This window comes from Meleagris gallopavo, chromosome Z, assembly GCF_905368555.1.
Source record: "Meleagris gallopavo chromosome Z, MGAL_WU_HG_1.1, whole genome shotgun sequence".
In the NCBI taxonomy this organism is placed as follows: Eukaryota; Metazoa; Chordata; class Aves; order Galliformes; family Phasianidae; genus Meleagris; species Meleagris gallopavo.
Genome location: NC_139435.1, coordinates 770977 through 786360, shown reverse-complemented (window position 1 = coordinate 786360; position 15384 = coordinate 770977). Strand labels below are relative to the sequence as shown.

General features: G+C 39.0%; 1 protein-coding gene across 3 annotated transcripts; it reads right to left on the bottom strand.

Annotated features, from left to right (window-relative positions):
- Nucleotides 1–768: 768 nt before the first annotated feature.
- On the bottom strand, nt 769–15347 carry TXNL1 (thioredoxin like 1). Of its 3 annotated transcripts, none has more exons than XM_085214195.1 (9): nt 15127–15347; nt 13648–13744; nt 12496–12669; nt 10529–10651; nt 10097–10166; nt 9101–9273; nt 7673–7777; nt 3610–3657; nt 769–1011 (listed from the first exon to the last, which is right to left on the bottom strand). In XM_085214195.1, exons 1-8 carry the CDS (start codon nt 15222–15224, stop codon nt 3631–3633), a joined length of 867 nt encoding a protein of 288 aa, XP_085070321.1. In that variant the 5' UTR covers nt 15225–15347; the 3' UTR covers nt 769–1011; nt 3610–3630. The 3 variants fall into 3 exon arrangements, with proteins under 3 accessions (XP_085070321.1, XP_085070320.1, XP_010723427.1); XM_085214194.1 differs by lacking the exon at nt 3610–3657 and adding an exon at nt 2744–2784; XM_010725125.3 differs by lacking the exon at nt 3610–3657 and having other exon boundaries at nt 15127–15346.
- Between the last annotated feature and the right edge of the window lie 37 nt (nt 15348–15384).

Below are 15384 nucleotides of genomic sequence, written 5' to 3'. Positions count from 1 at the left end.
GCCATCACCAGGTACAGTTACTCACACTGTCCTCAGTTCTGTTTAAGAATGACTGTGTTCTATGCACAGTGTTAATGCCTTACAGCCCCCCCAAAAGCAAAACATTAGGGAAGTAGGAAAGAAACCACACCACCATCACACCCTGTTAAGCAGAAGATGGGTAGAGGAGCACTCAGTGTGGGCAGGTACAGTGAGAAGATACCAAACAGTGCCTCACACAGCACTGTTCCAGCCAGTCCCCAGCTCTGTTTGGAGAAAAGGTCTGTGCTAACAGAGTGCTGACGGCACAACGCTGAATAGCTCTGCCATGCCAGAAAGCACCCCCTTGTGCTCAAGCAAGGAATGCCAGTGAGGATGGGATGTAAGCCTTAGTGGGATTTATAGCAATTAGAAATGTAACCAATTTAATCTTACAAAGAAATTAATTCTGCCAATTAAAATGCTTAGCCCACACCAGCACGCTGTACGGAACAGACCCACAGGTCCTGTCCTGTTGGAGGTAGGAAGTGGAAATTCCCAGAACAGACAGAGTTGTTCCCAGCTGAGAAATACCTGCATTCTGTGCAAACAGTGACACCGAGCTCCTTCAGCTCATAGCAAACCTGCTCTGGGCTGGACTTCCAACGGCAGTGACGGGCCATCTCTGGCTGACTGCTGTCTGACATCCTGCACTCCCTGCACAAAGGGAGCTCCACAACATCTGCTGTCTCTGCCCAGCCGGGCAGTTGGAGAGGAACAGGGAAGAGTCACAGTTACCAGAATAACAAGTTTAAACTTGGCAAAAGTATTGAATTTTATTTACAAATACAGGTAATGAGGATTACAACAGAAACACTACCGAAACTCCATCTCAAAAACAACGATTTATTGGTAATGGCATTAAATGGAGTCTCTGGCTATGGTCAAGCAATTATCCAGGAGCTGTAGAGAAGTGAAGATCTCAGCTGGCTGCAGTAAGGCCTTCCAGCGTCTTGCACATCCTTAGTGGCTCTCTCCTTTTTTGCCAACTACCTGATAGAGGAAAAGACAGACAGTGGCAATGAGTGGTGAACCTAGCAAGTGGCACTGAACTTTTTTTTTAATTAGCATCAGAAAAATCAACAACCACAACATTTTTCAACTACATTAGTGCAGCTGAGCATGCACTGCTGCATGTGAAGAAGCTGTGAATCCCTCTGAGGTGCTAAGAGGGCTGCAAGACACCAGAAACTCTTATCTTCAGTATGAATAAAAGCAGCAAAGTATCAGTCTCACTTGAGAAGAGTTAGAATTGCAACACAACACGTCACATTTAGAAATGTTATACACCAAGCATTCGACCTCAGAATGCTCTGTGAAATAACACAGTAGGAAGAGAACCACTGGGTGTTCCAATAACGTTTGTTCTTTTCCCTTGGTGACCCTACTGTGTAAATGCCTGACGGCATCTACCTTACCATGCAGCTCAAACCTGAAGAGAGATCTGGATTTTCAGTTATTTTTAGTGAAAACGTTATTTCTTATGAAGACTACTCCTAATCTCCAATTCTGCAAATCCTACCAGCCATCTCAGCATTTTTCATTTTGGAGAAGATTACTACTGCCACCAGATTTGCTGAGATTTGCCAGTCAACAGCAAGGGAAACACCAGCACTCTATATTCTGCCATACAAGCTTACAGTTAGCATGGCTCATTCTGAAAGGGCATTGGGTCCCGTCCCTTACAGAAACTGGACACAAGCCTCAGACAGCAGGAAGTGATGCAATTTTAGTCATTTTTCTGAAAAGATAATTCCAGTGCTCTTCCAGACTCTAGAATTAAATACCCATTTTTAAGTCAAAACAGAATAAAAAGGAAGTTTTAAAACTTTGGACTTCAAACTGCAGGAGACCTTTGTCAAGACACCAATTCCCAACTCATTTCCATCTAACCAAAGTACCACTTGGTCTGAATTAGCATAAATAGAGGTTACAGAATCTACATCAGTGGAATATAGGATTTCCAATTACTACTCAAAATAAAGTGGAAAACTAAGGAGTAAAATCTCTCTTCTACTCCAATGGACTCCTACAGCCAATATGTTGAATGTTAATTACCTCTGCAACTAAATGACAATATACCACACAAGATTCCCACAGGCAATGGTGACATACAGAACTGTAGAGGTATCATACCAAAGAATGAAACCTCCACAGCCCTGAATTAGAGAAGTCCCACCTCTGGAAATATTTTTCCCAATTCTTTCCCTTTTCTTCCATTTCTTGGAGGAAACACTTCATTTTGTCTTTAGAATATCCAACTGCTTTTGGTGAACTGAGTTTTCCCCATCACTAGGTAATTAATATCTACTGATGAAAAGCACTTTTCATCACCCAGGAACCCTTGACCAGAAGCCCTTTACCATGCTGTGACCTCAACTTAATGCTTAGCGTCAGGAAAACTCCACTTGTCAACATGAGAAAAGGAAAAAAAAAAAAATAAAAAAAAATAAAAAAAATCCAATCATTCGCGTTAAGATCCAATTAATCAAGTTAAAAAAAATAAAATAGTTAGATCTGACAAGAAGCAGTATTTATTCTTCATGTTTCCAAAGCAAACTGTGTTCAGACACAGAAAAGCAAAAAAAAAAAAAAAAACAAACATAAAAGAAAAAACCCACAAAAAAATACACAAAAAAAAGAGAAAGAAAGAAGAAAAAACAGTTGAAAGATTAAAGATTAGCTGTTAGCAAGTGTGTAACTTCAATGAAAAGTATTGCAATACCAGTCTGAAGTGGGAATTGACAACACGCCCATGTGAATTATCTGTGAAAATTAATCACGTCGATATGGGTATTTTGTCATCACAGGTAAAAGAAACATTTTCTGACCACCCCCTGTACATTCCCAAGAAGAAAGTGTACATACAAACTTACACCAAACAATCATTACTAATCTTTTCCTCAGGAATGATCAATTTTCCAGCTGCTTACAGAAATAGCACCTTGCACGCTCCAAGATACTGGTCACAGCCTCATCTCCCCTTTAACAGACGAATGTTTTGAAACAGGTCCAGCAACTGCACTCATGCTATTGCAGCATGATCAGGCCACCCCTGTACAAACACCACTTAGCTCCTTACTCTGCCTTCTATGAGTAGTTTCCTTTGAGCAAAGTGGGGAAGAATAAAGAGAAATTGGCAGCCTAACTTCTTACTGCAGAGGCACACCAAAGTCAGACATCAATCCTGACTGAGATACAGAAAAAAAAAAATATCAAGTTTTCTGTAGAGCATTTCACAAACTCCATTACAGAATTAAATTCAAACTGAAAAATGAGTTACAGACAAAAAAAAGCTGTAAAGGTGCTAGAGGGTATGCTTTTAAAAATGTCAACTTTGGGATAAAGAGTACAGAGTTTGTGAAACTGTAAGAAAGAAAAATGTTTAAGGTAAGATTTGGATGGACGGGAAAAAAAGAAAGCAGATGAGTTGATGCATCAGAAGGTAGAGAAGGCCATCCCTGATTACAGGAAGTGCAGACATGGGTCTTGCATCAGTGCTGAGATTGTGGAAAGGGTGAAAGAGATGCTAGATGAGCAGAGGAAGCAAGGAAAGGAAGCAGTGCCACACCACACCAATCTTATTATTACTTTTTAATGTCTTCTGCATTTTTAGTTCTTTAGAAATGGGAAGTTACGCTGAAAAACAAACAAAGACAGTGTTACAAGAAAAACAGCAGCAAAGTGGAGAGCAGTAAGTTGTTCTGAAAAGCCTTGATTCAGGAGGAGACAAAAAAAATCCCCACCTGCCCATTTCCCCAGCCTCTAAATGGAGCAGCAAAGTTAAACCAGACATAAACAAGAACTCTATTGGCATCAAGTTGCACGGTCTTCCACAGTTAAGGAAATTTACCAGTGTAGCACCTGGTTCATAGGACTTATGACTAAGCTACCAGGCAAGAGTCAAAAACCCACAGACATTCACGAATGTCACTCAGCATTAATTGCTTGCCTCTCAGTAGTTTGAGAAATATCTATTGGCACTGGAAACAAACCTCAAGTGTAAGGTCCTATATCTTGAGCGTGGTCTGGTATAGGACTGGAATTCTTTAATTCTACCTTAAATCAGATCTCATGAAGACGAGAAGCAGAAATAATTCAGCTTAAATTAAAAAGCTGTACATTTACAGTAACCTTTTAAAAAATTACTACAAAATGTGAAATATGCATGGGAAGAAAATGTTAATTGCAGTCTTTTGCTTCTGGGGGCCCTTTATTTAAGTAGAGCAAAGAGCCTCACCTGTTCCCCCCATCACTTCTAGCTCTTACCTTACAGCTCTGCAGTCAGTTTATACAATGTCTCTCCCTTGTGACCCCCCCTTTCTGCAACTCCAAAGATTTCCTTCCTCCCAGAGGATAAAAATCAAATTGTGCAAGGAATGGGATGCACATAATGTACTATAACAAGTTTGAATGCAGCTTTCATATCCACCAGTACCAACTACACATGTGTAAAAACTAACTTAAGGCCCCTAACTTAGGTCCCTAATGAAGGACCTAATTAACTGCATCTCTTTGACTCAGAATTACTTTTTAGAGTGGATGAGTTTCAGGTTTGCATGGAGTAGCTAGTCTAAGTACTGCAAATTATGCCTCATTTATATTCAGCAGTCTTACTGATCAGAAGGAGGTCATACCTACAGCCCTGGTGGTGTTTCACAACAACATGAGCCAATTCAAATTTTCCTAGACTGAAGGACACGGTGGTTGCTGTCACACATCTTAATAACCAACTGCTGAACAGTGAGCCGCTACAACCAACTCTGCATTCACACCCCACTACATGTAGGTATCAAAATACGTAGGCCTGATCCTCAGCAGAAGTCACTGAAACCAATGTTTTGCTCAATGGTGGGTTTCTTTTTCTAAACTGAAAAAGAACATGTATAGAATCACCTGAGCAGCAATGAGTTGGACGACAAAAGCATGGCTGGACTCACGCTCATGTCTACTTTTACATTCTAATGCTTCCACTTAAAAATAAGTGATTTTACAAACTCTTAAAAAAAAAAAAAAATCAGGGGAAAAAGCACTCACCCCTCTTGATAATTATGTTTCGATACTGCTTCTACCATAACTAGAAGAGAAATATGCATTGCATAAGTGGACTGAGCTAAGGCAGTGAGGCACCTGAAAGCAGTAAGGAGTGGGGTGGGTCTTTTCATCTACTATAGAAGATAAAAAGAAACATGAGGTTTCCCTGTTGATCTACACTATATTAAGGTTCCATAACTGACAGGACCACCAGTGGAAGTGAGGAAACAGAAGTTCAGATTCCTAAGTGCACTGTGGCTCTGCCAGACTGCACGTCTCATTTGCTATGATAACATATTTTAACATCCTAATATTAAACTACATGTTCCAGAAGTTAATATTCCTATTTTGTATAAAGTTAAGGAGTACTTCAACCGAGAAAGGATTAGCAGCTTCAAAAGCTAGCAGTGTATGCTCTTCTGTGAGGTAGTTCCGAGCAGTTCTTGACATTCTGATACTACCAGTGCAGTGCTAACCAGCGTTAACATTTAAGAAAGATATAGGCCTTATAAGCTGGTGCTTCCCTCCCTATCCATTCCAATGGATGTCACAAATCACATTCCTCAATAGTGCAAAGACATTCACAAGTGAAACCAAAATAGTAACTAGTGTGATATTTAACAGGCTGTATAGCAGCTTTCAAGCAACTGCACTGCATCTAAAACCAACAGAGACTTAAAAATCCCCTTGTTAACAACAAACATATGGCACTCATTCTATTTTTTAATACCTTCGTGGGATTTGTGTGCAGTCAGAATGATAGCTCAGGCTGGAAGGGGCCTTGAGAGATCATCAGTTCCAGCCCTTGAGAACATCTGAGATGCCCTGTCCCATGGATTCCACCATGTGCCTGCAGAACCTGTTCCAGTGATCAATCGTTCTCGCTGTCAAACCACTTATCTCATCTTGAAATGTAAACTCTGAGTTGGAGCTGCATCTGTTGCTGCCTGTCTTCTCCATGTGGCTCCTAGTGCAGAAGAGTCTCTTTGTTTAATGACTGCCCTTAAGTACTTAAATCTGAACTACACACAGACATTTTAAAAAGTCTACCTTAACTGGCACTGACAGGAATAAGGCTGTTACAACTTCAGACTAAGGAACCATGTGAGCACTGCATCCAATTTACTATTTTGTTCTCACAATTTAAAACATTGTAGGAAATACCACACGGCTCACCACTAGTCAGTAGTGCTCATGATATCCCACAAAAACTATACTTTGCTTAGCCAAAGGCACCTTTGTCAAAATTATCAAAGGAAAAAAATAACAGATTTAAAAGAGTGTGCCTTTTAGAAAATAAACTTTCGGAAAGCAGAGTATTTACAGAGTGTACAGAGAAATGGAACTGAGACAGATCAAATACTGAAACTATCAGCATAAGAGGGCCTCTTTCTTCCTCAAAATAACAGAGAAGTACTGCAGATTAATCACATGACGATAAATAGTAACGGCAGAACTCACTGCAGGGTACAGTCCTGCTATCCTAAGAGCTTGCAAAAATTGTGTATACAACAAAAAAAACATGTAAGCAGATTCAAAATGAATTAACCTATCTCTAGTTTTGAGTAGAACAAATGTGTTCCTTTAGAAACTTCTAAAATCGGTATCCATTAAATTTAGCATATTAGAGCATCTTTTTCAATGGCTTCATATTTCAGTAAGTCAACAGAAGTTTGTCAAACTTCTACTAATTAACATCATTATTCATTTTATTAAATTTTAGAAGTAGATGTTAGATCAAGTTTTAGCATAAAAAATTCTGAGTAAATAACGTGGCAACTGTTAGCATTTTTAGCCTTCTGAAGTTACAGGTGGCTTGTGTAATAAATTCTGTGGTCTTCCAACGTCAATAGTTGCATGGGCCGCCCAGTTTGGAAGCAGTGGTGTTACAGCTCTATTTGTCTTTGTAAAGAGGGTAAGTCTTACAGCAGTTTATTTTTAATAGATATTACATTCTGAAGGAAAGCTGTAAGTAGCTTTAAAAGTTTCAATACTTTCAAACCCATTTCACATTCTCAAAAAAAAAAAAAAAAAGAAAAAAAAGGAAATGAGAATGCTTTATCCTTCAGCATTTGTTGGCCTGAAGTCATACCATAGCAAGTTGTTTCATTCTCTGTTTAGCGTTTAAAAAGTGTGCTTAACGTAATATTTACCTTGTGATCAATAATTTTTTGGATCTTGAGTTTACATAGTGTTGCCTATTGAATAAAATCCATAAAATCCTTCACAAAACAGCTACCGAGCCAATCACAAGGAGTCTATTTCATACAGAGACTTGCTTCCCTGCTTCCTGAGCATCAGCAGCATACAAGTTTTGAAATCAAGGTACAGATCCCACAGCTGTTAAGAAACACTGTCTATAATACACATAACTCGACAGTTCCTCGTGTTTTCAGTAGTTGATGTACACATTCTTACCTTCTTAAAAAGGACAATGAAGCAGTTGATGAACAAAAACAAAGGCAAGACCCGAAGAGCTGTTAAGATATAGCTGCATGTTTTGTTTTGGATGCCAGATCTACCTTAAGTTGCAAAATTACAACAACGGAGTGTATTTTAGTCACTCTTTTTTGGGTAGATTTAAAACATTTGTAAGTGCTTCTAAGAAACAAAGACTTACTCGTTTGAAGTCATTCATATTTGTTGCTTGGACTGGAGTTCCAATAAACGTGAAGTACGTAATTCTTGTTGTCTCTTCATCCCCGTGATTAGACTGGACAAACAACTGAAAAATCCAAAAACACAAGCACTAAGGTGTGCTGAATTCCTGAATTAATGCATAAAGTGCTAGGCTCTCAAGATGTTTAACTAAGCACATAAATCCTTTTTCCAATCATAAGGGCCTCATTACTCTCTAAAGAAGCAACTGTCCTTTTATTTTAAATGACTATATAGAATGCTATTATTTTCCCAGTGGCTTACTTAAAAACATACACTGCTTGGAATTTCCCAACTTCCATTTCCAATCTGAGGACACGTTCAGCAATCAAACAGGATATAAAGTCACTGTACACTCTTCATTTAAATCTTACTCAAAATAAACTTCAATATGAATAGTCTTAAGGCCTCCATTGCTAAGTGTACCTTATTACTACAGTCTGCATAATTGCATGTTTTACAGCATAAACACTAGAACTATAAATTTATTTTAGCGATTGCTCTACTTACATGGCTCTGCAAAAATTTCTTTTACTTCATTACGTGTACTGAAGAGTCATGAGGTAGACAAAATGACTTTTTTTTTTTGAATTCTTAAACACAAAATCCAGGTTTAGCTGGGAAACTTTGGAAACGTTACCGTGGGGTACATAAGCAGAGTGCAAACAAGCACAACTTTTATTTGATCGCCCTATCACTTGCCTAGTGTTTGCACACTGTCCTGCCAAAAGCTAACACGGGATTTGATTAAATAATAAATACGTAGCTTGTATTTAACAGCATAGTTTTGTGGGATATAAGCCTATGTAATCTACCACCATTTCATTTGGGGGAACATAAATTTGGTTGCAAAAGCAAGTTTTTGAAATGAAATGAACAAAAATGAAGACTTGGAAGACAAAAATAAATAACCACATTATATTTAAGGTAATCACCAGTAAAACATTTGCAAAAGATTAAAATAAGCAACTATTCTAAAATGCACTCTACAAACAGCCACTCAGATATTTACTAGAAGTTTTTTGTTGGGTGAGATCTAGGAGGGGAGAGCCCTATCTGCACCCAACCTGCACACCATTTCTTGCTTCTTGAACTCTCCAAAGGAAGAAAAGATGCCTTTCAAGAAGGTTTCAAGAAGTAAAAATGCAATAGTATTAAGTACTATGCCAAGTCCTGAAGAGGTGAAATGAACCATCTCTCACATAACAGGTGAGAGATATGGCATGCACATTGCCCTGCTTTACCCAAAATTTCAGAAATCCTTTAAGCATGAACAAACAGCATGCCATCAGTTGTGAGCAACAAAAACATCTACAGAGAAATCAACATCACAGTGCTCTAGAAGCCTATGAAGTTTTCAGCCCAAACAGATCATACAGGATTTACTCACAGTTACACTGTTAACATTCTGAAATTTAACATAGCGAAGTTGGATAATGCCATCCTCTTTAATATCATCTGGTGTTAGTTCCAGGGCTTGAGTTGGTTCACTTCTTTCTGCTTCTTCAAAATCCATAGATCGAGGAAGGTTGATAAAGATTTTTATGTACTTTGGACCTTGTCCTGTGTCAAAATACAGAAATAGGATTCAGATGCTTAAGTGTTTTTTTTAAATGCTGCTCAAGAAGCCCTTGTTTATCTCATCATCTAACTACTATTCAAAAAAGGCACAGGCTTGAGATGCAAAAGGTACAGATCTGCCATCCTCATACCACTACTCCAAACACTGAAAGATATCTGAAGTTGAACTACTTGCCTAAGCTTCAGTGACGGAATTCCATGTAACAAATCCAACAAATGTCTAAAAAATTGTTTTTCTGTACCACGTGTGACATTTATGTACATTGTATTCAATTTTGTAATGTAAACCAACTAACTATGAAAATTAAGTTGTTTTTTCACTAGCTCTCACATTGAATTCTCGAACAGAGGTTCCCCTTACAGCATGTCCAAACATAGTAAAACTCTATTTGTGATGTAAGTGCACAAGACAGAATAATGGTGATCAGAATCATCACAGATAGAATGGCCTGGGTTGAAAAGGACCTCAATGATCATTGAGTTTCAAACCCCTGCTGTGTGCAGGGTCTCCAACCAGCAGACCAGGCTGCCCAGAGCCACATCCAGCCTGGCCTTGAATGCCTCCAGGGATGGGGCATCCACAGCCTCCTTGGGTAACCTGTTCACCACCCTCTGTGAGAAACTTCCTCCTAAGGAATGTGAGATAATTTGTTATTGATTTATACCAACTCTACCTTCTACAAATCCCAACATGATTTCAGTAAAAGGAACTAGGGACAACAGTATCATCTTTCAAAATTTAAACTAAAGGTGGAGAAAGCTCAGGTTTCAAGGACAGAGTTAGAGACAGAGATACCCCACTTACCATTATCTGGACCCTGAAGTTTCATAGAATAAAGCTTGACTGGTTGACTAAAAGCAACAGTAATAAGCAGCTGTGGGGGATAGAGGAGAAATTTGTTGTTAAATACTATTTTCTTCATTCTCGAAACAAACATAGCACAATAAATAAACAGAAGCCTAAACTTAAAAATAAAATTTAATGTTTACATTCTCTATATTTCATACGTGCACTAGTCTGTCACTTTAAAATATCAGAAAATGCTATTCTGCTTAGAATTTTTCTTCAGAAACGCGTAGAAAATTGTAAATGCTACAATGAACTTTGAATACCCATTTTACTTCATCCACCTACTGTCTCCCACTCTTTTTTACACTACCACAGCAATATAAAGCCAACTCATTAAAAAAAATACCCGCAAACCAGTCACTGAAAATATCTTAATATCCAGTGTACCTGCTCATCACAATCTGATTCCAAGTATGTAGAATCTTTACGTAAACAATTATCAAATCCATGCTCATCGCTTTCATTAAGACATTCACAGCCAGCTTTGTTGATAAACGGCATTAAGTCCATCTGAAAGGAAAAACAAGAGAATTGCTGACTGCACACATCTGCCACAAACTCACCCAAAAGTAGAAGGAATAAACAAAATTCTTCTCTGAGCTCATTATAAAAAAAGCAGAGCACACAGAAAACCTCAGTGAGTTACATAAAAAAAACTACAGGAACTTGTTGGATGGCAACTTAAACCACCCTTCTCACAGATATACATTTGGTCCCAAAGAATAATGCACTACTCATAAGGAAGTTCCATATACTAGCTTTAAAATTACTACATGTAAATTCAAGTTGTAGCTTCACAATATAAGCTAAATTAAAAAACAGGCTGCTTAGAGAATACAGATACTTCTTGTATCCTACTTCCCATAACACTAAGAACTATTCCAAGTTAAACTACTTACTGCCTTTTACCTATCCCCCCCCTCCCATACCATATAAAGTGAAGCGCAATGCATAGAGTGGAATATTAATTATATTAATAATAATATTAATAATAAAAATACTTAATATGGTGGAACCGCAAGAAATTCAAGTGACCTGTGCTGTTGAAGTTTACCTAAAAGAGAAACATCCATCTGGATTTGCTCACATTTGTCTAATGGATATTGTCAGCAATGAATTTAAAATAGTTAACCTCCAAAAACAACAACAACAACAAAAAAACAACAACCTAGTGTTGGACTGCATGTCATTTGGGCTTCTATAGATGCTCCAAATCAAGTTGAAGATGTTTGATTTTCTAGCATGAAGTGATGCACGCTAAACTGTGACATGACTTAGTTATTTGGTAAATTATATTTCACCTGACTGGGTTTATACTGCTGTCAAAACAACAGGCAATCTCATTTAAGGAGTAATACTACACCAAGGATTGCTTGAAGAACACCATCTCAGATAACAGCTCTAGGAAAGTGTTTTGTCACATTAGAGCTCTCACTTACATGTTTGTAAGTACAGCTATCAGATAGGCTTGTAGTTTGAAGCACTCAATTGTCTTAAGCCGAGAAGAAAACAAGTAGGACATGGGAAAAAATTTCCTGAGAGAGCAAATATTTAAGGGGATTGCTTTGCTCCATTGAGATTTCAGCCAAAAATTCAATTATCCCTATCAAGTTTTGATTTCTCTAGAATACAGGTCTAGATCATGTGATGATAAGAAATCTGTTCAAGAAAAAATGTTTTAAATTATTAGAGAATAGTTAAAAATTAAATTTTAGTTAAGTGATTTAGATACAAAGTTTAAAAACTATCTTGTCTGAGAACATATGGCCCTCCATTTTCACCACAAACTGCTATAGAGCTGAACTATTATGAAGGTTACTTCCTTCAAAGAATTTTTTCTTCAATAAATAAGTAAGAACATTAAAGAAGTGGCAAGCAAAAAAGAAAAACAAACTCCCAAATTACAAATCAGCCTACCACAAGAATAAAAAAAGAGGACTTCTTAAAAGAACAACCAGAACAACTTTTCAATGGCTATGTCTAACAATGTCCTTTATCATGGAAGATCTTGCACTTCAAAAATGTTTTGGGAACACATACTGTGAAGCTCAAGAAGAGGAAAGAAACGTAACACAAAACTGTAGATGAATTCTCATCATAAAATATGAAATCCATTATTTTAATCACTTATGACTATGTGCAGACATTTTTCTTAATATATTTTACAATTCTGTCATGTACATGTTTAGTAAGTATGGTTAACTTACAAATGTTGTCCCTTAAAGCTTCGGCAGCTTGTAGGTTTCCCTACAGTAGCATTATTTGACCAGAACACGTTTGGAAAGGAACAGAAAGTTTTAACAAGTTCAAGTCACGTAAATGCTAAAAAAAGACTTCAGATAAAATATACTTACATATCCTTTGGGAATATCTGTATCTTCATTATTTCCAGGATCATTTTCCAAATGCTGCTTAATTTTTTCTTCTAACCCTACAGCATCTGCTCCTTGATACTGGTCAATCCGCACTTTGTTCCGAAAGAACAGAAACGTCGGCGTTGCTGATATATTATTGGTGGCAGCTGTTCCCTAGAATGCATAAATTGGTTACCAGTGTTATCAAACACACTAGTACCAATATCAGGCAAAAACATTGTTTCACATGGATGAGAACGTACACGTTAATATTAATCAAGCTACAGCAGCCCCAACATCACAAACAGTTTTTCTTATGTTATAAGCACCTTCAAGTCAGACAAGAACTTGAATTGAAATGCTTCAGATCCTCCTAATCTTTCCTACGTTTAGGCATTCTTCCAATAGATTTTCTGTTACCGGTAGGTTGGTCAGTACATTTTAAAAATCCTATTACTCACATACTTTTGAAGGTGGAAGATCATTTCATTTACCATGTTACAAGCATTCTTTACACCTGTGTTACTTCCCTTTCCAAAGGGATTCATGCACACCACGAAGGCTGCAACCTTCCACTGTAGAAGGTGGCTTCTACTTCATTTTTACCTGTATCTGTAACATCCAGGTGGTTTTTTCCCAAAACTTGCCATAATTCAGTGTTGTTTTAAACAGTGGTGCTACTTCTATACTCATCTCTCTTCATTATCATTTGCTTTTCTTGAACATTTGCAAGTTCAAGAAGCTTCCTTTCAACACACCACTGTTGATTTTTATTAACAACCCTTAAGTCAATCAACAGCTCATCTGCAACACTTGTCTGTTAAAAACAGACACATAGTACTTGAGAGGAATTGCTGGCACTGACTTTGTAACTGTTTTATATCAGTAGAACACACAGCAGGAACTGCTAAACTGCCTGCACGTCTTTTTAACAAAGGATATCAAACTGCTAATTGCAAGAATATTTTCCTAAACGTTTGGTCACATCTCTGTGAATATAATAATTTTGGATCAATAAAATTTCTTGTTAATCTGAAATCACATAAATGGACTCTTATTATACTGACCAGGCAGCTTTCCTTCCAGTTTTTCAGTCACTACATTGTCTAATCTTCCTCTTACAAAAACTCAAATATGTTTTGGAATACTAACCTGGCACTGATGCACATCCACTTCCAAAAATGTTGCCTGAGGATACTTGTTACTCAGAGCATTGAAAGCCGGAGCTATCCTTAAACAAGGACCACATCTGTGAAAACAAAATAAAATTCAACCTATTTTTTTTAAAAACTCTTGCCCCAAACTGAATCAGTATGTTCATTTTCTTACTTTGGTATATACTGGGTGAAAACAGCCAATAATCTGAATTGCACTATACTAATTGCTACATAATACCACGTCATCATTACTGTGGTTGTTATATGTATTACAGTAAGCTAATACAGCTGAGTCTTACTGTATTACATATACAACAACCACAACCGTCTGCAGATCCAACCCAACCCCAATGACAGGCCCTGCAGCTGAAATGGAGAATCAACCAGCACCATTATCAGTTGCCCCTATAAGCAAAAGTAAAAAATGCCTAATAAAGTGAGGTCATTTAGTAAAGAAATCCTAAATCAGATGGAAGAAAATGAAACCGAGCCACCGCTAGTCTAACAGCTCAAAGAACGAGAGGAGGGAGAAGAAGAACTCAGACAGAAACTGTCTAAACCCTGATGTTGGATGAGCTTCTAAACATATAAAAAGATTGTAACCATTGTCCAGGTGAGCACATTGTTACGTGGCTGCTCCTGTGTAGAGACTGTGGGGTCATTGGCCTGAGCCTAGTGGGCAGTGAAGCCAAGCAGCTGTGATCCCTTCCTAGGGAAGGAAGCATTGGCAAAGCAGTTGGAAAAGAGGCCTTGCCCTATGGCAGTGATGTCACGATGAGAAGATATCCCTGCAAGGATGAGTCGGTAAATTACCCAGGCAAATGGGCCACCATGAAGAAAAGTAAGCAGTACCTGAGGGAATTCGCTATGCTGGCGTTAACATACACTATTAAAGTGAACAATAGCAATTCTTAAGATCCAAACAAGATTGCTTTTTTGCCTCATCAACAGTATTACAGTAAGACTAAAGGAGCAGATGGCCATGTGGTGCTCGGCTGACAGGCTAAGCTATAGCAGAACACCGAGTAAACCCTCTGAAACTGAATGCAAGAAATCCACTACCACCTGTGGAGAATAGCTACATTAAAATCCCTGCACAGGACGTGACATAGTGACAGCATACTAAACCCTTAGCAGGGATCACAGAAGCTACTAGCCCCTGTAACAATATCGACTCAGAACAGCCCGCTTTGTTGCCGGCACGAAGATGCAGCCGTCTCAACAAAGGAACATCCTGAAAACTTGTGCAAACAGGAGCGCAGCGCCAACCCATGAAGAACCGCAGGCGATTCCTGCAGCGGCGCACAGACATCTCTCACATCTCTAGCAAAGAGCTCCAGCCCGCTGACAGACATTCAGCCTCCCCTTCCCACCCTCATCCCGAGGAAGGACGGCCCTGCCACCCCTACCCAGCACGGCCCCACACCGACACGGCGATCCGCCGGCCGGGCCCGCGCCTCACAGCGCTACTCACCCCCGCATGGTGAACTTCACCACGGCTAGGCGAGAGCCGGCCGCACTCAGCTCGGGCTGGAACTCAGTGTCGTTAGCGATCAGCTTCACGCCCACCATCCTCGCCGGACGGGGGGAAGCAGAAGGTGCCACAGCGGCGGCGCCGGCCTCTATCTGCAGCGTCACGGCGGGAAGGCGCAGCCGGCATGCACCGCGCGGCAAGTCGCGCTCAACGCATGCGCACTCTGCCACACCTCTCCCTGCAGCGCTTCCGGTCGCC

Excerpts from the sequence above, each read along its gene's own strand:
- TXNL1 (XM_085214194.1), bottom strand. The coding sequence starts at position 15,224 with ATGGTGGGCGTGAAGCTGATCGCTAACGACACTGAGTTCCAGCCCGAG. Across the intron at positions 12,670-13,647 it reads TGGATGTGCATCAGTGCCAG|GGAACAGCTGCCACCAATAA; the intron begins GTTAGTATTCCA and ends TATGCATTCTAG. Across the intron at positions 7,778-9,100 it reads AGAATGTTAACAGTGTAACT|TTGTTTGTCCAGTCTAATCA; the intron begins GTGAGTAAATCC and ends TGGATTTTTCAG.